Here is a 26,680-nt window from a genome sequence, read left to right as displayed (position 1 = left end):
ATGAAGTATGTATGAACATGTTCATTTTTTAATTAATGTATGAGCAAGTTACATAAGAAAAAAATTAAATTAGCAAGAAAAGAAAAAAAATTGTACTATACAACAAAAATGACGTGATTCCTTGAAAACTACACAATTTGCTAAAATTTGCCCAATGACTAAAATCACAAATAGCCAACTTCAATTGAACATTTTTACCCTTCTCACATGTAAAACTCATAAATTTTTTGAGATATATCACCCCACTCATCGAGTAGTGCAAACTCCCACTTAAAAGGTCTGCACATTTTTTTTTGCGGACATCATGAAGTTCGCATAATAATATTTGTGAGCATCTTTTTACGCCCAAACCTCGAAACTTCATAAATACCTAAGTTCACATATATAATATAGAATTCACATAAAAAATATGTGAACTTCTTGTTAAACTGAACCTCTCGTAAGCTCGCAAATATCCTACTTAATCTACATATATTTTATGAAGTTTGCATAAAAATATATGCGAAGTTAATCTAAACCACATAACTTTGCAAATACTGGACTAAAGTTGCATATATGTAGTGAACTTCCTAAAACTCAAACCTCTCGAAACTTGTGGGATCTGCATGAAAATAACATGTTCATTCAATTTATTCTCTCTGAATGTGGTAATATATATATTCATTTCATTCATTCAAAAATGAACTTGCTCATACATATATGTTCATTGCAGTCATTCAAAAATGAACCTCTCATACATATATTCATTTTATTCATTAAAAAATGAACATATTACAAATATTAAAAACACATAGCTCAACATTAGAGGGTTCGGCGGATTACGTTACACAAGGATATTAATTGATAAAATAGGAAAAGGCTCAACATCAAAGGAGTTTGTTCTTTGGCTTCTTAATGTTAGTCAAGTTATTGTTTTTGTTCGCAAACCCTCTCTTCTCTCGAGCAAATGATTAGGCGAAATTATGTCCTCTACAATCTGAATCTTGAGCATGTCAATCCTGCAATCCGACATGGCACTTAAGCATTTTAGATTTGATGTTTGGCTTCTTAATACCAGACAGATTACTATTTTTGTCCATAGACCCCCTCTTCTCTCGAGCAAATGATTGAAGCAAAACTGCCTCCTCTATGCACTCTCCATAATTGAGGTCTACTCTTTTTGCTGATGACCATCATCATCGTTCACCACATCAACATCTTCACCTCCTATCTTCTCCAAAATCTTCTTCACCTCATCTATGGCATCCTCTCCTTGTTTCAAAATATTCCCCATCATCATTTTTTAAAGGTGAAAACAAACCCTAAATGTGAATTGTCATTTTAAAAATTGAAACATCATAATTAATGCTTATGGGGAATTTCAAAAAAATATAGGGATGTTTGCATTTAAGTTTTCAGTAAATTTGTGAATCTTTTGTGCAGTATTTGTGAAGTTTTGACATGTTTCAGTTACAGAAAGTTCACAAATACATTTGTGTGAATTTCATTTTATATATGTGAATTATGTGAAAATATATCTGAAGTTAAACTGAACTAAGTAACTTTGCAAATACTGGATGAAGATCACATATATTTTTTGCAAATACTAGACTAAGTTCGCATATACCTCACCGACTTTCTAATTCTCGCAAATATTGTCATTATTTGCCTAATATATTATTTAAATGGCTATTTTATTTTAATATAATACTTAATAAAATATTGTCAATATACATATTTAAATGAGATTTTATAAGTTCCAAACACATTTCAAAGATTTTAAATATAAATTGGATTTTTAAGGTGAACTTGTTTTCCAAGTGGGTTTGGACCCAATTTAATAATTATAAATGCTTTACTTAGTTTACAAATATTTAATTTAAGTCCTTGTAGTGTTTCTAAACTAGAATTAGTTTTTTTGTTTATTTAATATGGATTTTTTTTTAGTTTTTGTTTAATTCATTTTGGGTAGGAATCGAACCCCCCCTTTCCCTTGGGCGCAAGACCCAATAAAAGGTCGAATAGGGTGGGACCCAGTAGGGCACCCGACCCCCTATTCTCTCAAATTAGTTCACCAAATTTGGGCATATGACCTAACTGTAGAAAGTTCTTTACATATGAGAGCTGGATCCATGAAATTCCCAATCTGATTAGGTAGCATCCAATCATCCAGTGGGTTTGACCTGAGTCTGACAGGATCACATCCCTAGGTTAGATAATTTGTTTTCGTCCGCATCAAGTTAGGATGTGCACTTTTTCTCTCATTCAGAGATGCATTCGAAATAGGAAGATGCACCACTTTGCGTTGGAGTCACGCGGCATATATAGGTTCTTGTTTTGACTCACAAGGGTGACTCATCTGGTAGAGGACCTCAAGGGTTTTACCAATTGGAGGCCTTTAATTTCCCTGAGTCATTCTCTGCCGTGTTTTTTTTTTTTGGATAATCCAAGGGAAAAAAAATCACTGACTGTACATTGGTTTGAGGGCTCCCTTCCCCACCGGAGAGCACACCCAGCTTCGACTTTGCAGCAAGGGATGCCACTCATGGGTTTTGAACTTGTGACGCCCCTCAACTTGGTGTAATTGAATGTGTGCAATGTGTGTTGCAGTCTGTGCATGCATGTGCTCTCGCTCGAGCCTTAAAAGGCACATACTTTGAATGCCAGTATGTCACTTCTCATCACCTTTAGAAATCTTCCAGTGTTTAGGATTGTTGGTCAGTGGAGTATGTTATGGTTTGGATGTTGATACTGTCCAATGTGGAGTATCTCATGGTTTGGACTTTGATACTGGCCAACCTATTTTAGTGATTTAGTAATACACATCATGATTGAATTTAGGCTGGGACTCACTGTGAGGTACCTTCGATCCAAGTTTACACATCATATAACCTAATCAGATGTGGTAATATTCATTGCTCCTAAATATTTCTGTACACTCAGATGACATAATACGAGGTTACCCTTGGGATCAGATCTTTCTGTATTATGATGATCGACGCACACAGAATGCTGCATGAAACACGAGGAACTTGTCCACACCACAAGATAATGTGAAGGTTTTAAAAGGGCATCAAGATCACAAGAAACAAATATATTTTCAATTAGCAAAGATTTAGTAGTAGATTCAGAGGTAGTCCTTCCCTTAGTGAGATCTTTGGCTCCCAGTTCAGCAGTTCCTTCGCTTTAGAGATGTCTGGTTTTCTTTTATGAGGATCATCTGCAGTGTTTGGTCTAAACGCAACTCTGGCACTTGGATCTACCGCCTCTTTCACAACCTATGCCAAGCACAGAAGTTAGTACCCGATAAATGGAAAGGAAAAGAATAAGACCAATGTTTGTACTTGGAGATCCACAGCAAAGAACAGGATGAATGTTCAATGGTTAAATTGGCAAACCTCAGCAAGTTCCGACATGATAAACTCCCCAGGGTTGCCCAAATTGAAAGGCCCCACATGCTCACCTTCCATGAACCGAATTAATCCATCAACCTTATCAATAATAAGAGGGATACATTTAGAATACCAATTAAGACCTTAATTTTGCACCAACTAGTTTGAAAATGCCATATGTGATTATAGGAAAGCAAGAAAAATTACCATGTAGTTGATATCTGCATTCAACTTTTAACTTGAACAAACAAGTCCGTTGGCAAAGTCATATCACTACTTTGTCACTAGAATTAGCCCATGAGCTAAGTATGTCACTTAATCAGAATCTTAAGAACTCAGGAAAATGGCTATGTTTAGTTTTTTTTTTAATTGATAACTCGAAGAAACCACACGAAGACCTGGTGGCGCTGGCTTAGCCTGTCATAACTACGGTCGTCGTGCCCGGAGCATAAAAATTTGAGGCTAGGACCCCTGCCTCTGGGGCCTATGCTATGCATTGGCTTGTACAGAGGGGCAACGCCCATGAGAATCGAACCTGGACTGCCCGTCTAGCAGCCAAGGCCCACCCCACTACACCAACCTCCCATGGGGCTCGCTATGTTTAGTTTGTTTATAAGTACTTAGAGATGGATGGTTAAGAAAGAGCCTGCTATTATGGTATGAACCATAAATAGCATATTCCATTATTTTCATGCCTCCCTAGTGAAGGATTATACATGGAGTGGAAGAAAAGTGGTAAGCTCCACATCCATCTAGGATATACCTCAAACCTTCTGTGGATGTCAAAATTTGTTTTCAGTTAAACTGTGATTAGGTTAGTTAATCGACCTCCATCTACCATGTAGGGCAGACAGCGGGTTGGGTCAGGGTCGACCTGGACCCACAAATATAATTAATGACAGGGTTCGGGTTTTGTTGGGTCACGAAAATGGAGTCCCAAACCCAGAGCCGGATAATTTCAAAATTTTATTTTTTACTGAAATACATATAAAATGCGTGGGTTGGGGTCCGGTAGCTGGAAAAGATCATAACTAGGGTTATCAATGGTTCGGGTTTAGTTCAGACCCAGGTGGAACCAGACTTGGACCAGATTTTTGGGTATGGTATCTGGTCTGGACCTGGCTCTAATCGAGCTCACTATAAGAAAAACCATACCCAGACCCAATAAGAACTACATGAATCAACCTGGACCATACCCGGTAAAACCATATTTTTTATCATTTTTACATTGAAAATTTGTGGGTCTTAATCGAAACTCGGGTCAGGTCCAGGTCTGTTATAAAATTTCGCAAACTATACCTGGGTCCATGTATTATTCGGACCTTTGGGTCCAGACCTGGGTCTTAATTGGGTCTTCTTATTTATCACCATACCCGGACCCTATAGGGTTTGGTTTGGGTCTGGTCTGGGTAAACCAGACCCATTGACACCCCTAATCATAACCCAAACCCAGCCTGCATATTGCTGCCGGCGGGTTCCGGTTAACCCAAATATTATTCGGGTTGGCACTTTTCAGGCCCAAACTCGAGAATTTGGGTTCTGGTCAAGTCAGGTACCTGGTACAAACCCGACCCATTGACAGACCTATTACCATGTGCCTCCCTTTTCTTGTCGTCTGCTGGACATATTTCTTTTATATTTTTTTTTAGTTTCAGCAAAATCTTGAGCAAGATTTAGAAAGACGGAACATGGTATAAAAAATCATATTGGAAAGTGCAACTTTAGGTTAACTAATACAATGTTCTAGAGGCCGAATCTTGCTGCTTTAACACCAGATCAACGTAAATTTGTTTTTTATGCTTTGTATAAGATCTTAAACTTTATTTAAATTTTTATGAGAAAATCCTAAATTTTAATATTTCAAAATAATTTGACAGTTTTCTTTCCTTTTGGATTAGCAATCTGGGGTTAGGCCGACCCCCAGGATCACAGACCTAGCCATGCTGGCTATACTTATTGTTCTTAGGATCACTGTCCTGGCAGCGTAAAACTCCGTGGGCTTACCCTTGCTCCCAGGGAGTCGCCACGCTTCAGCTTGTGCAAGGCATGATGCCCATGAGATTTGAAAGTAAACCGCCTTTCTAGTAGCCTAGACCCCATTCCACTACGCCATAAAATTCAACAATTATTTAACTGGATTTTTCCTAACCTAATCTGATTTTGTTCCTTAGCTCAGTAATCTCTTAACTGGGAAAGTTCTGTTGCTTCTTTGAATTGCCTAATCTAATTAAATAAAGCTGAAAAACTAAATTTCATTGGCACAAAATATGCACTCTTATTTCAAGTTGCATGTTTGGTAGACCTTTGTTTAGAACTTCTCCTTATGATAGAATAATTTGAATAAATAAAAATAGATAAATGAATAAATAGGAGGATTAGAAACTCAAGGATGCTGTTTGGCTTTTGCTTGCTATATATCGACATCTTAATAATCATTAATCTTGCGTTCTTATTTCATTATATATAAACATGAGTTATTCTTTAATTTGCATTGATCAAATCACTACAGGTACATCTAAGCATATATGGAGTTCCACATGGCTTATTTATGATTGTGGTACTCAACAGTATCTAGTAGTAACTACTAAGATTTTTTATCAAAAGAGAAAAGTTAATGGCTTTGACACTAAACCCTGGCAATATAAAAGTAATTTAGCAATGTTCTTAAATAGCAAAAGGAAAAGATAAAACAAAAAGTGAAAAATCATTGGCCGAGTAATAGCAAACTTGAGGTTGTACTAAATCTTTAGACACAAAAAACATCCAACATTTCATGATTAGTGCATTCCAATAGCAAATTATAGCTCTCATTTGTTGGATCTGTGAAAACAGAAGGATGTATTGTAATATGCTATTGAGATTGCATACAAAACTTGATGCACCATCATGATTTCTAATACGTGGTACGTATGCATGCATGCATGTGCACGTGTGCGCTCACACACAGTTTAAGCACTAGTCACTATATTTTTTTTAGAAGAAAAGCACTAGTCACTGTAGAATCTACACCAATTCGTATAGTTTGATGCAATCCTCTATCCATTCACAATCTTTTATCTTAGGGGCCTTTTTAGGAAACTTCACCCACTCACTTAATTCAAACTTTACAGTCCACCTATTCTTCATTAAAAGTAATCTTATATCTGTTCACAGCCTTTTACCATGAGCGCTTTTGAGTAACTAACCACTTGGTAATATGCTACAAATTTCTAGCAAATACGAACCAGTTATGGAATTGCTTAAGCTTGATTGACATACATACCAAGCTTAATTCCATGCCTTTAGTTTGACCAGACCTTCATTGATTTAGAGGAACACATGCCTAACATTTTTATAAAAGCAAAGCTAGTGATGACTCGTGCTAAGTCAACATATACAACACAGTTTTTACATCAAAATCTGACATTTGGTTGTAAGTCTTTACAATATGTTGTGCAGTAATGTAATGGTAGAACTCTGATGAACTTATGCGAGTCTATTTTAACATGATGAATGTATATATAATTAATCTCTTTTTTGTCTTTTCAGGATAAAAAGAAAGTTTGTTAGATAAAATAAATGCAACAGATCATAATAAGAGGCAGTATAAGGAAGTCCATAGATTGAGAAGAGAACCACATAAGCCAACACTACATATTCCAAATAGTTTGAGAATATCCTATAGATCTCAATCCATCTTAAAGTAAAAAAAAATCTTACTCATGGGAATAATGTAAATTTACAAACACTGGAAGATATGACATTTCTTTATTTGATTGATAAATAATCTATAAACATAATTTGTGTTCCTTGTATTTACCTTTTCTTTTTAAGCTTGTATAATGCTTTCTTAAAATTCAATCATGCAAATCAACATTAATGAGAATATAATGAATGGCCCACACCAGACAACCAATAATATGAAACATCTAATATGTTTTGCATTAAATGGATAGAGAAGGATGAACAAAAGAGAAAGTTAGGAAATGTTAAGAAATATCACAAACAAGTGATGAAAAGGATATGATTTCGAAATAAATCGCATGCCACTATTATTCTGGAGCATTTTGCAAGGGAAAACAACAATTACTATGAGGGAGATGGCTAAGGAAAATACCAAATCGGAAACATACTGAAAGCTTCTGGTCTGTTTGCCATCACCATACACAGTCATTGGTTCTTTTCGGAGAGCCTACAAGACCAGTAATAGTTTCTGCTTTAACTTCAAATCTACCAAAACATGTGATATGTAATCCTACAGAAGTTACATAAACTGAAAAAAATGGCAAATATCCAAGGAATCAACCTGAGCAACAAAGTTGCTGACGACACGTCCATCATCTATACACATCCGTGGTCCATATGTATTGAAAATTCGAACGATGCGCACCTGACAATAACCAACCTTTGATCAGGGAACAGTTAGTTCTAGAATTTTGACTGTCAAATTTGGTTTCCGAACCAGGCTTTTAATCGTTTATTGCTCCTTAGGTGTTGATCAATATCTTAGTATATTTAGGAATAACAAGGTACTTTTAAACCAGTCACGGATACGACCCACGCTATGAAAATATTGCGATATTGACTTACTCCACAACAAAAAGATATAAAATGTCATGGCATTTCAAAACAATGCCATAACGTATATATCATTCTATCATCATGAAAACAAAATAAAATAAAAAAACTCAAACATTCTAAGTGTATTTTTTAATTTTTTTTACATTCTCATGACTTTTTAAACTAATTTGTTATATTTTTCATAAAAAAGATATTACTAAAACCTATTGTTTCTCATGTTTGTTATTATTCTTTACACACATCTCCAACTTTTAAATTTTTCTAGATTTTCTCAATAAAAATGACTTGAAACAAAAAAACCTTGCTAATACTCATGATAGATTCACGTTGACATCACAAAAATTGCAACCCAAAGTGTCACTATTTTTCCTTTGAAGAGAAATACTTTCTTCAGCATACAACAGTCTAGCAATGATAATTTACACCAAATGCCAAAGAGTAATTCCATCACGGTCCAGTTTCCAGGATATACTCTTAAGAACTACCTGGACAAGAGAAAAGAATTTTCTTACTGGCAGGGGCGTAGCTAAGGGGGGGCAGGACTGAGCTGTAGCCCAGTCTTGCCTCCCCAAACAGTTAATTTTTTTTTTTTTTTTAAAAGCCCAGTCCTAGCCCTGCCCTGATTCCATATGAAATAGATTTTTATCCATTTTTTAGCCCAGCCCAGTCCTAGCCCAGCCCTTACTGCAGCAAATAGTTTGATTTGTCCATATGAAATAGATTTTTATTAATAATTGTAGCCATTTTTTATTTTATCTCAAAAAAAATTTTTTTCGGGGGCGCTGCCCCCGAACCCCCGACTATCACACAAATAATTTTTTTTTTCTTCACCCCTGTTTGCCCCCCACCTCACATGAATCCTAGCTACGCCCCTGCTTACTGGTGTAACCATTGTCACCTTTTTTGACAATGTAAGAAATTGAAGAATAGCAAGCCATCCTTATGGTAGAAATAACATGTATTAGTGCGGGCATCAATAGCCCATGCTTGAGTAGTAATGCTTCTAGCACATATCAATTATCCATGCAGAATCCATTGCGTGTTGTTGGCACTGTTTCTATCAGTTTAAAAAAAAGATGGACTGATGGTACTGTTGATTGTATATGTAGCAGACTAGGTACTCACAATGTGTTCTATGGATTTGTTACCTCAACATTTGCACCTCGATGGTAATCCATTGCTAAGGTCTCAGCTGTCCTTTTTCCTTCATCATAACAGCTTCTTACACCTGAAAAGTCACAAACCTTGAAGTTCCTAAAACTAAATAGAACATGTTCATGTAGAATCTATGATCAATATGAGCAAGAAATTGACATTTCTCGTTTTACTTCATAATAATTACAATATTTGAAATTGTAGAATTTTTGTTGTTATAAAATTTGCAGAGGTTCTCCAAATATGTCCCTATAAAATGCATTTCACAGAAACTATAATTGAGTTATTGGATCTTGAATTTGAGGAGGTCGAAGGAAGATATGTATAAAGAAATCAAGGAAGTAAACCATATAGACACTACGTGAAGGTTACTAGTTGTCCCTATTAGTATTCGCAGCAACATCACTGAATGTTGTTTGTCTAATCATAGAACCAGTGCAGTAGAAGCATCACCCACCTATAGGGTTCACATTACCCCAGAATGATTCTTTCTGAGGGTGCTCAAGTGGGTCACCATAAACCTCGCTAGTGCTGGTAAGTAGAAACCTTGCTCCAATTCTCTTTGCCAAACCCAACATGTTCAGGGTCCCCATCACATTTGTCTTGTAATCATTGTTAAGAAACACAAAATATATAAAATAAATGCATGCTTGTAATAACCCAACAAACCAAGAGACTCTTTAATGCATGGTCTGACACGGACAAGTATATATACATATATATATAATGTGTGTGTGTGTGTGTGTGGAGCCAGAGGAAAAAATAGGTACGTGCTAAATGTTTTTTTCAGTTTTTACCCCATAATTGTATTGAGCATGGTCAATTTATGAGGAATCCACACCTGGATCATGTATTTTTGATGAAAAAATGACATTTAGAGCCTAAAAAAAATTCAAAGATTTTAGACCATTGATTTTTTTAACGTTATAAAAACCCACCCATGTCTTGGAATCGAATCAAGTACATAGATCACATCTGTAAGGTCAGACTTTAAAAATAAAATGAAAAAAATCTAAAAAACTCATTTTTGCTTGTTTCATTTAGCACGTATCCATTACTATATATATATATATATAAAGAGAGAGAGAGAGGGAGTTACTAGAATATGAGAACTAATGTGTGAACCATGATTTTCATGAATTTTTTATTATTTTCTCTTGAATCTAACTATACGGATGTGATCTACGTGCTTGGTTTTATAAGAACCCACTCTTGAATCATATGATTTTGATGCATGAACAAGATTTTCTTAAGGTTTTAAAATCAATGGCTCACAATCTTCATAAATACACCATCCAATGGTTGATTCTTAGCAAATTCACCATGCCAAGCACATCCACATGGTTGGATTTGCAAAAAATGTGTTGGAAATGCTCATATTTCTAGTTCTCATATTCTAGTGACTATATATATATTCTTGTGCTCTCATAGATTTGGTCTTTTACTTCATTCAAAGGATTGGTTTGAATTGTCATTTTGACATAGGAAGTATTTTTCATTTACTAAAACTATATTTTATATATATGGGTGAAGGGCCACTAGAATATATTAACTAGAAATACGTACGAACTGGAGCATGAACTAGGAATTTTTGACTTTTTCTTGCAAAGCCAACCTTGAAGATGCATTCGGCATAGTTCATTTGCTAAGAATCAATTGTTGGATCATGTATTTTTGATAAAAAATATATATAATTTTTTGATACTTGAGTATTTACAAGTTCTAAGCCATTGATTTTCAATCCTTAAAAGATCATTCTTATGAATCATAATGGGATGATCTAAGAGTCTGTTTTCATAAAACCAAACATGTAGTAGATCACATCTGGTGAAATTTAAAAAAAAATAAAAGTTCATGAAAATTTTGGATCTTACTACGGTTCACATATTTCCAGTTAACATATTCTAGTATATTCTAGTGGCATATATATATATATAGGAAAAATATTAGCTATCCTCGAGTTTACCGTTGAATTGTTAACCACCCATTCTTCCACATTTTCTTAATTTTTTGTGAATCAAGCCCTACGAATATGATCTAGATGGTTTATTTTGTCAAAAAACAAAAAACAATTTTCAGATCATCTAGTCCAAGGTTCGATTCTCATGGGCATAACTCCTCCATGCAAGCCAATGCGTAGCATAGACCCCTGGGCAGGGGTCCTAGCCTCAGAGTTTTACATTGTTGGCACGATGATCGTAGATATGGCAGACTGACGCAGCGCATCCAGGTCTCCATGTCGGGTGCATTGTCTTCTGGTTATAAATTAAAAAAATATATCATCTAGTCCAATCCTGTTGTATATTCAGATTTTCTAAGGGTTAAAATTTTAATGTTTTACAGAGCGTCAAAATTTTAGTATTCTTGAAACCACCCCATCTAAAGTGCATTTTCTGACAAATGAGCATTTTGAATGCATTCATTGGTTAAATTGACCAAATAAAGATTGCATGTATGAGATTCAGATTGTTACAGTTATAAATTTTTTTCCTTTATAATCTTCTAATATACATATAAGGCTTGCCTCTTTCCAAAAACATTCCCCAAATGGCTAGTATTGTTTTTGCCTCTCCTTCTCATATGTTCCAAACATTTGTTATGAAGACCCCTAAATAGGGAAAGAAATAAGGGTGAGGGAAAAATCATTGTACATGGTTTCAACATGGTATAATTATAACTTGCAATGAGCAGGAGGCTCCTATATTGCAATAAGGCAATCAAAAACCTGTTAAGAGATTCAAAAAGTATAAAATTATTTTCCTTAAATAATTCAAAAATAGCTTCCCTGTATAGAGAATGGTTTCTAGGGAAAAGCAGTTAAAAGAAATTAACCAGTAAGTTAACCAGGCCATGTATACCTGAACTGCCTGAAGTCAATCGAGAACTGATTAGACATGACCCAACTTGGTCTTAATAAACCCATGGGTTTGGGACGAGTCTAAAAATCTAGACAACATTGAAAAAATCAGTTGGTTGTTGGGTAGGATGAATATAGAACCAAACACCTTTTTGTTTTTTTTTAGAGAATAAGAAGCGTAATATCATTGATGTGAAACAAAAACATGACATAGGTGCAGCAAGTGATAAGGTATCACTTGTTGCAACAAAGAGAAGCTGTAACAGAAAAACTGAGTGAGATAGGTTGTAGAAAACAGAGTGCAGAAAACAGAAAAACTGCATTACAGCAAAGAGAAAGAAACAAAGGAACTGATTGTAGAGAGGTATATCCATAGAAAGAGAACACAATTGCATCCGTTGCAGTGTCCACAAAACTGAATTCAGAAAATGGCCTTGTACGCACCCAACCAGCCAATATCTCTATCTAACCACTTCTTTCAAACCCTGTTGTTGAGTTTCCACTTCAGTTAAAGGAGGAGATTATCCAGACTTTGTTTTGAGCCCCTAAAAATACGGTTGTTCTGCTCCCACCATGCTCGCCACATGAACTGCCATCATTTTTTCACGTTGTTTAAAATGGTCTGCAATCAAAATCTTCCTAGGGAAAAGCAGGGCATCCCAGTCAATATATAGATCATCCCAAGCATGGTGCCTTAGAGTGGTAATCAAGGAACAATCTGGAATAGGTGTTGAATGGTTTTCTCGTGACAAAGGCAAAGGGAACCTCAACTAGCAAACTGAAAACCCTATTATTTTAACATGTATGCAGTAAATAATTTACCATGCAAGATCAACCATCCCTTGAAAGAGAAATGCAAAGGCAGCCCACACCCCAAAATAACATCCAAACATTCGAAGGTTTGCCCATTACCACATAAAGAGAAGCTGTAGAAAATTTTTTGTTGAAAACATTATATTGTTGAAAGACCACCGTTGAAGGGTCTCTCCTCAATACAATATTTCACTCGTTCGTACTCGAAGTACAAACATCTCTCACCTTGGTGAATTTTCCCTGGGTAGCTTGATATAAATCGGGAAACATACGGTCCCCTCGCCACAAATCTTGCCAAAATAGCATATGTGCACCATTTCCACCATCAACCTTAAGAAATTGGCAAAAAATACTAATGATTGCTGACCACCCTTTCCAAATCCTTGAACCACCTTGCCACCTATAAGTTTTTGACCAATAACAAGGCCACCCTTTCCAAATCCCCTTGACACCTATAATTTTTTTACCAATGCCAAGGCCAATCCGATAGGCCATATGTTTTTTTAGCAAAAACAATAGAAATGTAACATTTTTTTTTACAAATAATCCATAGCCATTTGGCAAGGAGACCAAGTTAGTTAAACTTGTGAATGCGCCTAATACCCAAACCTCCGAACCCCACTGCCTTACCAATATCCTCCCAACACATCAATGCCTTCCAAATTCTCATTCCAAATAATTTTTTGGAAGATCTTAATCAACCACTTATGTACCTTTTTCGTCATCTTAAAAATCTGGATGAAATGCAAAATCATGGTGAAAATATTAAATTGCATCAAATCGATGCGACCCGCTCTAGATAAGAGGTGTGACGCATAAGAAAGAGTTCTAGCCCTAACCTGCTCTTCCACCTGAGCTGTCCGAGAGACTCCCAGGTGGAACGGGAGACCCAACTATGTTAAGCAAAGACTCCACTACACACTAAAAAATCAGATATGCTTTACTCTGAAATTATCTAAACTCATCATCATTAAGAACCAAAGCTTCGTACACAAGGCTTGTTCTATGCTATATAACCCACAACACTCACATATTTTCCTCGATGATCTCCTCAAACACTTAAATCATCCGCGAAAAGAAAATGTGAAATAGAAATGAAACTAGGGACCACAACCACAAAATCTACCCACCATTTCAGTTGAGTTAAACATCACTGACAAAGCTTTCATAGCTAAGATGAATAACAAAGGGGAGAGAGGGTCCCCTTGCCTCAACTCTCTTCTTGGCTTGAATTAGGGCTCCCCCTTCTCACCATTAATGGAAACTACTATGGTAGTAGATTTGAGTAGTTTATCCACCCAAGTTAACTACTTATCACCAAATCTCATACATTTCAAACATTTTAATAAAAAATTTCAATCAAGAGAATCAAAAGCTTTCTCAAGGTCGATCTTCAAAATAAAGGAAGGTTTACCAGATTGCTTGATAGAATGAATAGTTTAATGAGCCATTATGCATACCTTATGCAATATCCTCCCAGGGATAAAGGCACTTTGTGATGTAGAGATGAGTGAGCTGATATAAAGCTTTAATTTAGAAGCCAAAATTTTAGTAATAATCTTGATGCACGTACCAACCAAAGTGATAGAGAAATCTATCAATGTCCTCTGCATTGGTTTCTTTAGGAATAAGAATGAGCACCGATCTCTCCATAGTGCCCAGGACATTTGAATTGGCATAGAAATCAAACAACAAAAGAAGCAAGTCCCTTTTGACACACTCCTAATTTTCTCTAAAAGAATTCAATAGGGAAACCATCCAACCCCAGAGTTTTCCTTTGGGAAGAGACCAAATCACCTTTCTAATCCCATCCATGCTGAAAATAGCTTCCAAACACCCCCAACCAGCATCACAAAGGTGTTATATGTCATAGCCCATTGTAATCGTATACGAAAATCGACTCTTAAAGTATTCAGAAGCCTTGGTGAGCACATTAGGACCTTCCCAAAGATGACCGTCAATATGTATAAATAAAATCTTATTTTGACTCCTCATAGAAGCACACATGTCAAAATACTTCATATTAGCCTCTTCCACATTGAACGAATCTACTTTTGCCCTTTGCTTCTATCTAATATTTTCATGTAATCTCCATTATTCACCTAAATTTTGAGCTAAGCCCTCACGTGCAGTCCTCAATTCCAATGCCCAGGAGATGTCAGACACACTATCTTCTCTTGCTTGGATCGACCTCAATCGATCCTCCCACTCCCCCAACTCCTTAAATTTTGTTGTGCTATGCTGTCTATTCTATTCAATCAATTGCTTCACTACGATGCGTTGTGCAGCCCATCTACACGACGATGGTGACGAATTCCACCACCCTTCAATGTTATCAAGAATAACGGGAACCCTGCAATTCTATAAGGAACCCTGTCTGTTTAACAAGACCCGCCTCCGCCCAAGACAAGATCTGAAACCGAAATAGGATCTGTAAGAGCCATCATGTCATCAAAAAATTTCAGCATAGGTGAGGAGATAAAAAAATCTATCCAATCTACACAAAATCAGGGGGGGTGCATTTATTGGATTAAGTAAACTTCGAACCTTGCATAAAAAGTTCTGAAACATTTCCCATGTCCATAAAAGAGGCAAAATAGTATATATTCTTCATATATTGCTGAAATTTATTACAATCCTCACTCCTCAAAAAAGCATTAAAGTCTCCACCCAAACACCAAAAATTCAAGGTGCACGGTAAATATCCCTATAAATCATCCCCCATCTTCCAAAACTCCTTCCCAGTGGATGTATAAGGTCCATATACCGTGGTCAAGCAAGAATGGAGGCACTTGCTCCTGAAAAAAAAAACGATATTGAAAACTCGCCAACCAAAGCAACTGACCAAATCAAATCATCCCTCCAAAAGCCATAAGGATGCCTCTGATCTTCCTCTAAATAGTCGCTCAACATAGTTACAATTTTCCCATATTTCATTCAAAAGATTCATGTTCATCACATTTAACTTAGTTTCTTGAACACAAAGATATCCCGCTTTTTTTACACGATGAGATGAGATAAGAAATTTTGACTTTCATGATCGCCAAGGCCACACACATTCTATAATAGTATATGAAATTTATAACATATAAATCCCGCGTTGAGATAGGGTTGAGCTCATCATTGCAGCTCAACACCCTTCGTTAATTTCAATTGCCTATGCTTCGCCTTTAATTCCTCTTCAATCAAAGAATGCGAAGATGATGTCCTAATTTAATCGCATCCAACACTTGCTGGCAATCATCATAAAAAAAAGGAGCTTACACCCTCCCCAATATCTTCACAATGTTTTTTGGTCAGCCCCACCATGAGCATGAACCCCTCCATGGTCTTCCCTATCATATGCATCAACCTCACATACCGGCATACCCAACCCGATCGATGCACTCTCCATGGTAGCAAACTCAACCCCACACTGTGCAGTAATGTTCCATGCCCACTCAACCACCATGGTCGAATCCTCCAAGGCAAGATAGTGGATGTTCAAGCAGATTTGGACTGGGTCAAGGAATTGGAGTGAACCCAGATCGATCCATAGGTCCTGAATTAGTATGGGTTCGAACAACAGATTAGGTAGCATATCCAAGTCTGTTATCTCAGACAGTGGATCTGGAGTAAGATCCATAGAGAATGGTACATGGTACACTGGGTCTGGTACTTGATCCATATGGGGTCCAAAAAAGCAGTAAAATACATGAGGGGAGATTTCAAAATTCTTGACCTGGGATTGGGTAGAAGTGGAGGGCGTATGAATCATTTTTAGGAAAGGTAAAGCAGCAAAGCAGCTCCACATGTCATCCATTGAGGGGATCCACATATGCACCATCTATTCCCAGAGATATCTTCCAGTAGGATATGATTGATCCCACTTTCCACAATAATAGGCTTCTTCAGTGGACTGTGCTCCACCCATAGAACTTCTAATAGTGGGAGATGCAAAGGCCTTCTTAAAGCATGTTATTGGGTTTGGGAAATCATTATCCATAACCTCTTTCCCCTTCCTGCCATCAATGTCACCTCCTTCCATTGGTTGGTCTTGCCGCCCTTCCAAATTTGAACGACTCCCAGGAGATGCCCCTTCATTGCAGTGTAGCCGGCTTGAAGTAGCCATTGTTTTCGGCCGACCATGGCCATCGGTGTTCCAATTGTCTGGACATCAATGTGAACTCAAGCCTTGTCTATCTGCTAAGCTTGGGTGGGTGTTGGTGTTTTCTGGTTGGCCCTGGTCCCCAAAATAATTGTGCTCGATAGGCTGCAGCGAAGCTAACTGAAGAAGATGACCTCTTCTTTTTATGGCACAGGCTGCTTACTAGTCGTTTCTCTAGAGTGTACGTGCTTTACCACCGATTCTCGATCAAGCTTAAGAGACATCACAGAAGGTGCAACAATTGTTGTTGCAAGACAAACCTTGCAGACAACCCTCTTCCTGAAATTAATGTTTGGCACAAACCGAGAAGGTCCAGTCCGCGTTGTGCCTCTGAGTTTGAACTGAGATTGCCCTTCACGAGCACTGAAACTTACACTCCAATTTCTTCATGTGTTTTGAAATATAGGAGATCCACTCTTGCTGCTAATGTTGTCAGGGTCCCCTAACCTGAGGCACAAAAAGGTGAGGGTGGCAGCAGTCCCTCTGAAAACCAAACGCATTTGCACTTTACCCTATCTATACCTGGGATGTCTTAAAGCTGAAAATGTTTCTTACCCGAACTCATTTCATGCTCGACCCAAACCAAACCTATTTCATACCAGACCCTTATTTATACCTGATTCAATTGGTTCTATTCAATCTAAATCTGACAATTTGATATGGAAAGTGAACCCTACTTATCTGTTGATAGTTTTATGCTTTTGTATTATTTTATGGAAAAAATATGATCCTCTACGTAGAGAAGCATGCTAGCATTGCTTAGGGTAATAGGTTGTTATGTGGTTCAAGCAAGAAGGACTCACAACCTGTATTGGATAGGTATCATGCATTTTGGTGAAGAGACCCATTTTTTAAGGACAACTCAGGGGTGTAACAGGTTATATAATTTCAATCATGTTTAGACCCAAAACAAAACCTAAACCAAATTAAGATTTGATCACCTTTGACCTAACCCACTAACCTATATGCGCTATATTTCTTCCACCAAATCAACAACTGGACCCAAAACCAAATCAAAGTTTGGTTTCATCTTGGTCTATTTATTAGATCCGATTAAAAAAATAGGTCTATCAAAGACCAACCGTCTTTATACCCAAAGCTGGTATATACCCAAACTTGTTAACCTATATGAATCCAAAATTTTCAGTCATACCGGAACACATACCAGGCCCGGATCAAATTGGGTTGGATCCAGGTCTAATTTTTAATCCCGAATCAAAATCTGGCCTGGCAAGACTTGACCTAAATTCGATCTCTACCTAACTAGGGTACACCCGTAGCTGGTAGACAAACACGAGATGTGGGCTCAAAAATTTAGCAGAAAATATTTGAAGGGCAAAAACTTAAGTTCAAAAACAAGTGACATATAGCGCCTATCTTCTTCGTTCAATGCATAGAATTTCAATAATCCTTGCATGTCTGAAATCACAACCATCATTGTTTTAGTATGAACTTATAAGAGACAATGAACTTGTAACATACAATCTTGTAAAAGGACCACATTAATGTTATTGAGGATTAATAACCATATCTTATCCTACTACGTGCAGTAACTTCACTTATTCCAATCCATGTAGGGTTGTCAATAGATTTATGTGATGTAAATCGAGAGGGTCTGATTTATAAGAAACTACCAACTATGATTATCTCTACACTACAAGAAACCTGTGGATTAGCGACGACATAAATTCGTCGCTAATCCATCGTTAAATTGTTTAGCGACGGATTAGCGTCGGATTAGCGATGGAAAACTTTCATCGCGAATTTGTCGACGCTAAGTAGTGCCAGAACTTATCCGCCGCTAAGTTTGTCGCTAATTTGCGATGGATTAGCGACGGATATGATCCATCGCGAGTCTTTCGCTATTTTAAATTAGCGATGGATAATATTCGTCGCTAATCCGTCGTTAAATTGAAAAAAAAAAAAAATTGCTCGTTGTCGGCGCGTTCTCCGACAAGGAGCAATTTTTTTTGCACAGAACCGACGCATTCCGGCAGGCTGCGACTCCGCGCGGATCCGGGGGGAGCTCCTCTTCAAGTTCCAGGTCTACCACGAGAACCAGCCGAAGAGCTTCATGGCGGGGGCGCATTCCGGGGGGAGCTCCTCTTCAAGTTCCACAGGTCTGCCATGAGAACCAGCCGAAGCGCTTCACGGCGGGGGTGCTCAGCTTCAACTGCGACTCCGCGCAGATCTTCGTGAGCTGCAGGGGGAGGAGCAACAACGAGTACGGCATCTTCGCGACTATGGCAGGCTCTTCGCGACTCCGCGCGGATCTTCGTGACTCCGGCAGGCTCCAGTGGCTCCCCAACAGTAGCCTCCTCTTCGTCGCCACTCTCTTCGACTCCGGCAGGCTCCAGTGGCTCCCTAACAGCAGCCTCCTCTTCGTCGCCCCCTTGACGTCTCGGCTCCGGCGAAGCCACGGCGGCTCCATCTGCGACTTCTCCATAGGTGGGGATCAACTCTTTGTGCACGTCGTCAGCGGGGCTTCTGGCGTCCTGAGAAGCACCTCAAGTGGGGATGGTTTAAATCGAACGGGAGGGAAAAACAAATGGAGGAAAATTTTTGAACGGAGGGAGGGAAAATTTTGCGCCTCAAGTGGGACGAAAATTAGCGACAGAATTAGTGAGGGAATTTTTTTGTCCTTAATCCATCACTAATTAGCGACGGATTAGGGACAGAAAAATTCCCTCGCTAATTCCGTCGCTAATTAGCATTTTTTGTAACGTTTTTGGCGAGAAAAAAATGTTGTCGCTGATCCCTCGCTAATTAGCGACGGCTTTAGCGACGGAGATATTTATGTCGCTAATTTTGCAAATATTTCAAACATTAGCGACAAATAGTTTTCGCTCGCTAATCCGTCGCAAATTGGCAACGGAAAAAATCTGTCGCCAATTTTCGTCACTAAGTAGCATTTTTCTTGTAGTGCTACCAATTATCTAGGAAAAGCTGAAAAGAAAAACAAGAAAAAAAAAATTGAAATAACTAAAAAATTAAATAAAAGAAATTAACTAGATTTTCATATCAACTCTCCTTAACAATGAAAACTATTCTCATTTTAAAGAGGGTGATTTTCTGATTTAATTCAAACAAACTTCTTCCTAAGATAACCTTCTAAAAAGATAAGATTTATCTTAAACATATGGCACTACAAGAAAAACTCTAATTAGCGACGAAAATTTGTGACGGATTTTTTTCGTCGCCAATTTGCGATGGATTAGCTAGAAAAAACTATTCGGCGCTAACATTCGAATTGTTTGCGGACTTAGCGATAGAAAAATTTTCATCAGGAATCCGTCGCGAATTAGCGACGGCAAAATTCCGTCACCAATTTCGTCGCAACTTCGTGACGGCTCAGCATCAAAAAAATTTTGTCGCTACTCCGTCGCACATTTGCGACAGCGTTTGTGACAAAATGTTTCCATCGCTAAATTTAATGTGAGCCCCTTTTCCCTTTTTGTTTCATCAATCGCCCGCCCACCGCTCGTCGTCCTACCGTTGCCCGCCCGCCCACCGCCAGGCAACCACTCGTCGCTCGCCCGACCGACGCCCATCGACCTCCGTTGGCCCGCCTGTTCGTCTGCCTTCCATCGCCCGATCGTCGTCCTGTCGGCGCCCGCCCGCCCGATCAGCGACCTCCCGTCGCCCGCCCGACCGGCGCCCGTCAACCTCCGTTGGCCTGCCCACTCAACTGGTACCAGTCGACCTCTCTTTCCCCGTCATGTTCTCTCTCTCTCGTTGCTCCCCCTCTGGATTTTCCGACGAGCCCCGTCCGCAGGTAACAATTCTCCTTTCCCTTATGGTGTAGTCGCAGGTAATATGAACACCTCACTAGTCGTTGCCTCTTCCAGCATCAGCTCCAAGCATCCGACTAGCCCGCCTAATTCTTGGGATGGTGTACGCCAGCTTGTTAAGGACACAATGCATGACTATTTACATGAAGCAATTTCTGACGTTGTCTGTAATGAGTTGTGTAGTTTTTTTCAGGACAGGAGAACTTCGTCTGCAGGTGCCTCTCAGGTATGAAAGTTTCATGTGATGTATTGCATGTCGTTAGATTTCATGTTACTTTGATTGCCTTAACTTAGGTGCATTGCATATAATTTATTTCATTATATTTTGTTTATCAATACTAACCTTTATCTTCTCTTGTAGAATCCTGGAGATAATCAGCGTAGAGGAGTTGAGGGGGCAAATCGAGACAATGAAGAAGATGATGCACAGAATCTTGGCGATGATTAGATTCATGTGTTGAATTTATTGTACCTTCTTGTTGTTTCAAAAAAAAACTCTTTATAAATGTTCACTTGTAAATAATTAGAACTTGGCGAGGATTATAGTGGATCGATAAATTGTTTTAGTTGCTTTTTATATATACTTTATTTTTTATACATAGGAAATATAAATTGTATCACGAATTTTTTTTTTCGATATTTATGTTTTAAATAATTTTTTAATTTTTTTTATTGTTTGCGACAGATTAGCGACGGATATTATCCGTCGCTATTTACTATTGACGCCCAATTTAGTGACGGATTAGGGACAAATATTAATCTGTCACAAAAGTGAATCGGCCAATGTTTTCATGACAGATTTTAATTCGTCGCTAAGTCTGTCGCTACAATAGCGATGGATTTTAATCAGTCGCCAAACCAAAATCTTTGTATATTAACGACGGCCTTGTGATGAATCATGGCATTTGCTAATTCGTCTCAAATTAATGACAAAATTTGTGATAGATAGTTTATGTCGCTAATTAGCGACTATAATTTTGTGATGGAAGTTATTCATCGCTAAGCTGACGTTAATCCATCGCTAACTGTTTAGCGACGAATTGGTGATAGATTAGCGACAGATTGAGGTCGTCGCTAATCCACAGATTTCTTGTAGTGTGGATCTGATATAGAGATCAAAACATAGAAACCAAAATAAAAATAGATCCAAATGGATCTTTATGGACCTAAGTCTTCTACTCTACTCTTGCATCAATCTCCCTAGGTTGAAGAAGACTTGCTTTCAAGTCTGGATCTTGCTTGTGTTTTTTTCAATTCTATTCTACCTTATGGGTTATAGGCCTACAATATAGAATCAGATCTCAATGTTGCTCTCTGAGTTAAACAAGCCAAGCAAGATCTACTCTAACGTGTTTACTGAAACCATGAACTTTCTTTTTAAACCAACCAAAGTCATTTGAGATGCCTTCAAAGTGAAATTGGTCAAATGAATCTAGAGCGGTTGGTTGAGATAAAATATAGATTCACTTTGAAGAAATTTGATTTATCCCAAATAAGTTGAAGGTCTGGAGCAAGCTTGGGTTAGACAATATGAGTTTGGGATGTGTTTGAATTTGGTTAGGAAATTGGACATGGGAAGGTTTTGGGATTGGATTTAACAAACTCAAGGTTAGCTCCATTTTAAGGGTTTGAGGGATAGTGTTATGAGAGTACACTGTGAGTTTAGGAGGATCCAATGTAAGAGATTTGGATTTAAGGCATGAGTTTGGATCCAAATATTCTGGAATTGGATTTGGGTCTTGAGAAAGGTCTGAGATGGGTTCTAAGAGAGGGGTGTCTGAACTGAGTCTGGATTGGGTTTCATCTACTTGAATTTGGGTAGGTTGAACAATGTCCGAAAGCTTTTTCTTTTTTCTAATCATTTCCTTCTCGGTATCTCTGGCGTTCAAAATAGCTTGCTCAAGAGAAGTGGTTGTGATGCTTCTCATTTTCTTGGATATATGAAATTCAAGTCCAATATACCTGGTAATCACCTTTGTGGTTTCCTGAATCCCAGTTTCCAATATCTGAAATTTCTTTGTGTATTCTTGTAAAAACTTGGAGCCTTGAAAAAGGAAAAAGCATCAAATCTCATCTAGACAATCTTCAATCTTCATTATCTTACCTTCAATGGTTGCACACATATCTAGATCCATTGTCTGTTTGTGTTGTGTCTTGGTTAAGGTTTGGGTTTGGCTTTGTTATAGATCTTGGATTAGGTTAATATTTGGATATATAAGATGAGGGATTTGGGTAGAATATCTGGTTGGTCTGGAAGGGTATGTAGTTCATACTGAGCATTTGGGTCACACTGGGTTGGTTTTGTTGGGGGGGGGGGGGGGGGTTGGTTAAAGTTGACATGGGTTTGAAACATAGTATAATGGGTTTTGGATCGGTCTAGAGTCCAATTGGGTCAAATATGGGTCATAAAGGTTGGGATTTGTGTCAAACTGGTTCAGATTTGATGGGTTTGAGTAAGAACTAACTTGAAGAGGTTGAGAACCGATTTTCAAGGCATATGAAATAGTCTGAGATGATTGAACAAGAAAAGAACTAGGTCATGAGAACTGATTTTGTGTTGAATTGGTTCCCATCCACCCATTATGAGTGGGTCTGTCATGATGGGGAGGGGTGGAGTTAGGGATAGGAAACCCTTCACCCACATCCCATGGTGAGCCTCCAGTGGGGGTAACAGTTGGTGGCCATGACTATCACCGACTAGGGAGGGTCGACGGTGGCTCACCGACCATTCCCCAGTCATCGATCTGGCCACTGTCAACCATGCTAGGGTGAGGTGAGGGTGGTGATAGCCATGGATAGGAAGAGAGAGGGGAAGATGGTGCAGGGGCATTGGCCAAGAAGGGAGGTTCCGACCAGCTAGACCAGGTTGGCAACAAGCCATCGACCCAACTCTGTCCAATGGTGGCCTCTTTCCTTGTTGGTTTTTGGGAGGGAAGTTATAAGGGAGATGGAGGAAATGAAGAAGTTGAAAAGGCCACAGGAATCTTCACCACCGACAGGGCTGGATTCCACTGGCCTTTTCAGTTCGGTGGAGGGTCACTGGATGGGGTCATGCTAGCAGCCAGGCCTTACCTTGCCTGAAAACACACGGAAGAGGAGGAGGGAGATGGAGAAGTGGTGGGGGGAAAAGTAAGAGAGGTGTGGCCAGTGAGGTCATAGGTCAGAATCTAACTGATAGCATACCCTTTGACAGCTCTTTATAGTGATTGCAATGTATTATTGTAGGATATACATTTTGCAATGCCAACAGCCTCTAATCCACTAATTTGCATTGTCGTAATTCCTAAAGATGCTCGATGGTTAGTGACTATCACAAATTAATGTTGTAAAGAATTGAGTGATCACATAGTATCACTGAAAAATCATCAGACACAAGACATTGAATGCTGTCGATATGAAGAATCTATCGAAAAGCCATACATCAGTTTTCAATCAAATCTACTCTTGGAGTTGAATGTTTTGTAACTAATAAAACCAAATGGATCATCCGTAGGATAGAATCAAGGTGATAATCCTTCACTCTGATACCAAACTCATATAAACCTGGATGGACCAATTTATTAAAAAACTACCAACTATGATTATCTCTAGCAAAGCAAGATAAAAAAACTCAAAATAACTAGAAATTTAAATAAAAAAATTTAACTGGGACTCTCATATCAACTCTCGCCTAACAATGAGAACTATTCTTTTTTTTAAAGAATGAGATTTTCTAGCTTAATCCAAAACAAACTTTCTCCTAAGATAATCTTTTAAAAAGATTAGATTTATCCTAAAAATATAAATCCGATATAGTGATCCGAATACAAGAACCAAAATAGAAACTAAAATAAAAATAGATTTAAATGGATTCTTATGGACCACGGTTTGGGTTTTTCGCTTTGCTCTTGCATCAGCATGACCCTATCTTGACCCCTACTGGATCCTATATGATCCGGGTTTGGTTACAACGAAGACAATCTGATTAATTATCTGGATCGGACTGATGAGATCCGATTATTAAATGGACCGGATATGGTTTATAAAATTTTATACTAAACCTAGGTCTGACCCGAGTTTCAATTAAGATATGTAATTTTTTAATCTAAAAAGCTTAAAAGAATATTATTTCAGCGGGTTTTGTTTATGTAATTCTTATCAGATCCGAGTATAGTGTTTCTTTTGAAAATATTATCAGACCCAAATTTGGATCTGATACCTGTATCACTTAGTTGAATTTAGGTTGGGAACCAATCATTTTAGCAGGGATCCAACCCGTTGACACCCCTAATCCATAGGCGATAGACCACGTATACTTTATACAACACATGTTCTTGATTATCTGCATCCCTAGAGTCAGATAAAAATCTCTCTCTCTCTCTCTCTCTCTCTCTCTCTCTCTCTCTCTCTCTCTCAGCGTCCTACAATGTCAATCTTTCCAACTCAACCATCCTTCCCAGATCTTTAGAAGCCTTGCTTCAAATGATCAACCTTATACTTGTATACCAAAAGCGTGATTTAAGAAGCAACATCAAGAGAAAAAAGGCAAAAATTTGAAAACCTGAGCACTTAGGATAGGATCGGTAAATGAGCCGAATGAGCGGGTTGTTCATATATTATATATAATATATGTATCATATATAATACATTATAAAATATACATTATATATAAAGAATATGATATATAATATATAAATATACAATATGTATAAATGAGCTGAGATGAGTCAAGGTTTCCCTGTTAATACTTGGTTTGGATACCTAAATGAGTTGGCTCAGAGCTCGGCTCACCGAGCCCAATTTTTGAACTGAGCCGAGCCGAAAATAGTGAGCTGCTCGTCTCTCTTCCCAACCCTTAACTAGGAGAGACAAAGAACAAGAGTTTCATCCATGTTGGTAGCAAGATCTTTCTCCAAAGGCAGTCTGCAAGATCATATGTGAAATGCATGCTACGAGATCAAGCAAGTCCATTTGCAACACCATACCATTCACAACCAATTTCATTCAAAGAAGGAGAATCAAAGGAAAATTCAAACTACAAAGTACCAGTTAGAGCATGATATAGCACCATATATCTGGAAAAAAAAGGAACCAAAAGCAATAAAATTGGCACACTACAAAGGATATGATGGTCTTGATGGGATTGAACTTGTTATGAACAAGCGAAGCAGGGCAAGCCAAGTGATAAATCTGATCCACCTCCAGCAGAATTGGTTCAACCACATCATGCTGGATCAGCTCGAACCTCGAGTTACCGAAATGATGCACCATGTTCTCCTTCCTACCAGTGAAGAAATTATCCACAACTATGATGCTATCACCCCTCTCAAGCAGCTTATCCACAAGATGACTACTGACAAAGCCTGCCCCGCCAGTCACCACAATCCTCTTCGCCTTCTCCTTCAAACCAACAGGCACCCTCTTGTTCTTAGATGATCCCACTACATAACTCCCAAACTCAGATCCATCAATCTCTTCACTAATCCCTGCCGAAACAGTCGACGGGTAGACCAGAAGCCGATTCTTGGCGCCAGCGCCGACCTTCGAGACGCTAGGCTGAAGCATGAAGAAGGTAGTAGCGATCAGCATGCCCACCACGATGAAGAGGAGCCTATGTTCTTTCAGCAGATAATTGAATAACAGTTTGGGCCATGATCTGGGCTTCTGAGTTTTGATAGGAAAGGAGGGCCCGTGCATCAGAATCTGCACTTTATCTTCCCTTCTGTAATTCGCGTTGTATTGCTTGTGCAATTGCTTCATGATTTGGGTGTGGAGATAAACTGGAAAGAATCACAAGTTTTGACTCTCAAACTTTTGTGGGTCTCTCTAAGAAAGAGAGGGATCGATGGCTATGGCAGAAGATGGGTTTGCATGGAACAGCTGGATCTCGCAAATTCTCTAAAAAATAGAATGGGAAAACAAATTTGGATCCAGAAAAATCATGTGGGGAATCATTTTATCACTCGAGGAGGAGATTGGTGACAACGGTAGGAGTATTAAAAGGCTT

At 38.3% G+C, this 26,680-nt stretch overlaps 1 protein-coding gene across 1 annotated transcript; it reads right to left on the bottom strand.

Annotated features, from left to right (window-relative positions):
• Nucleotides 1-3,083: 3,083 nt before the first annotated feature.
• LOC149845838 (UDP-glucuronic acid decarboxylase 1-like) lies at nucleotides 3,084-26,433 on the bottom strand. Its single transcript, XM_089989447.1, has 7 exons — nucleotides 25,801-26,433; nucleotides 9,544-9,691; nucleotides 9,080-9,159; nucleotides 7,657-7,740; nucleotides 7,468-7,542; nucleotides 3,378-3,470; nucleotides 3,084-3,257 (listed from the first exon to the last, which is right to left on the bottom strand). The coding sequence occupies exons 1-7, from the start codon at nucleotides 26,431-26,433 to the stop codon at nucleotides 3,084-3,086; spliced, it is 1,287 nt and encodes a 428-aa protein (XP_089845573.1).
• Between the last annotated feature and the right edge of the window lie 247 nt (nucleotides 26,434-26,680).

The sequence above is a fragment of the Nuphar pumila genome, chromosome 2 (genome assembly GCF_984573655.1).
Source record: "Nuphar pumila chromosome 2, dmNupPumi1.hap1.1, whole genome shotgun sequence".
Classification (NCBI taxonomy): domain Eukaryota; kingdom Viridiplantae; phylum Streptophyta; class Magnoliopsida; order Nymphaeales; family Nymphaeaceae; genus Nuphar; species Nuphar pumila.
This window is presented reverse-complemented; position numbering and strand designations above follow the sequence as displayed.

Coding starts and splice junctions, on each gene's coding strand:
- LOC149845838 (XM_089989447.1), bottom strand. CDS start 26,433: ATGAAGCAATTGCACAAGCAATACAACGCGAATTACAGAAGGGAAGAT. Junction 3,471..7,467: donor TTCAGTATGTTTCCGATTTG/GTATTTTCCTTA, acceptor ATTATTGATAAG/GTTGATGGATTAATTCGGTT. Junction 3,258..3,377: donor TCATGTCGGAACTTGCTGAG/GTTTGCCAATTT, acceptor TGCTTGGCATAG/GTTGTGAAAGAGGCGGTAGA.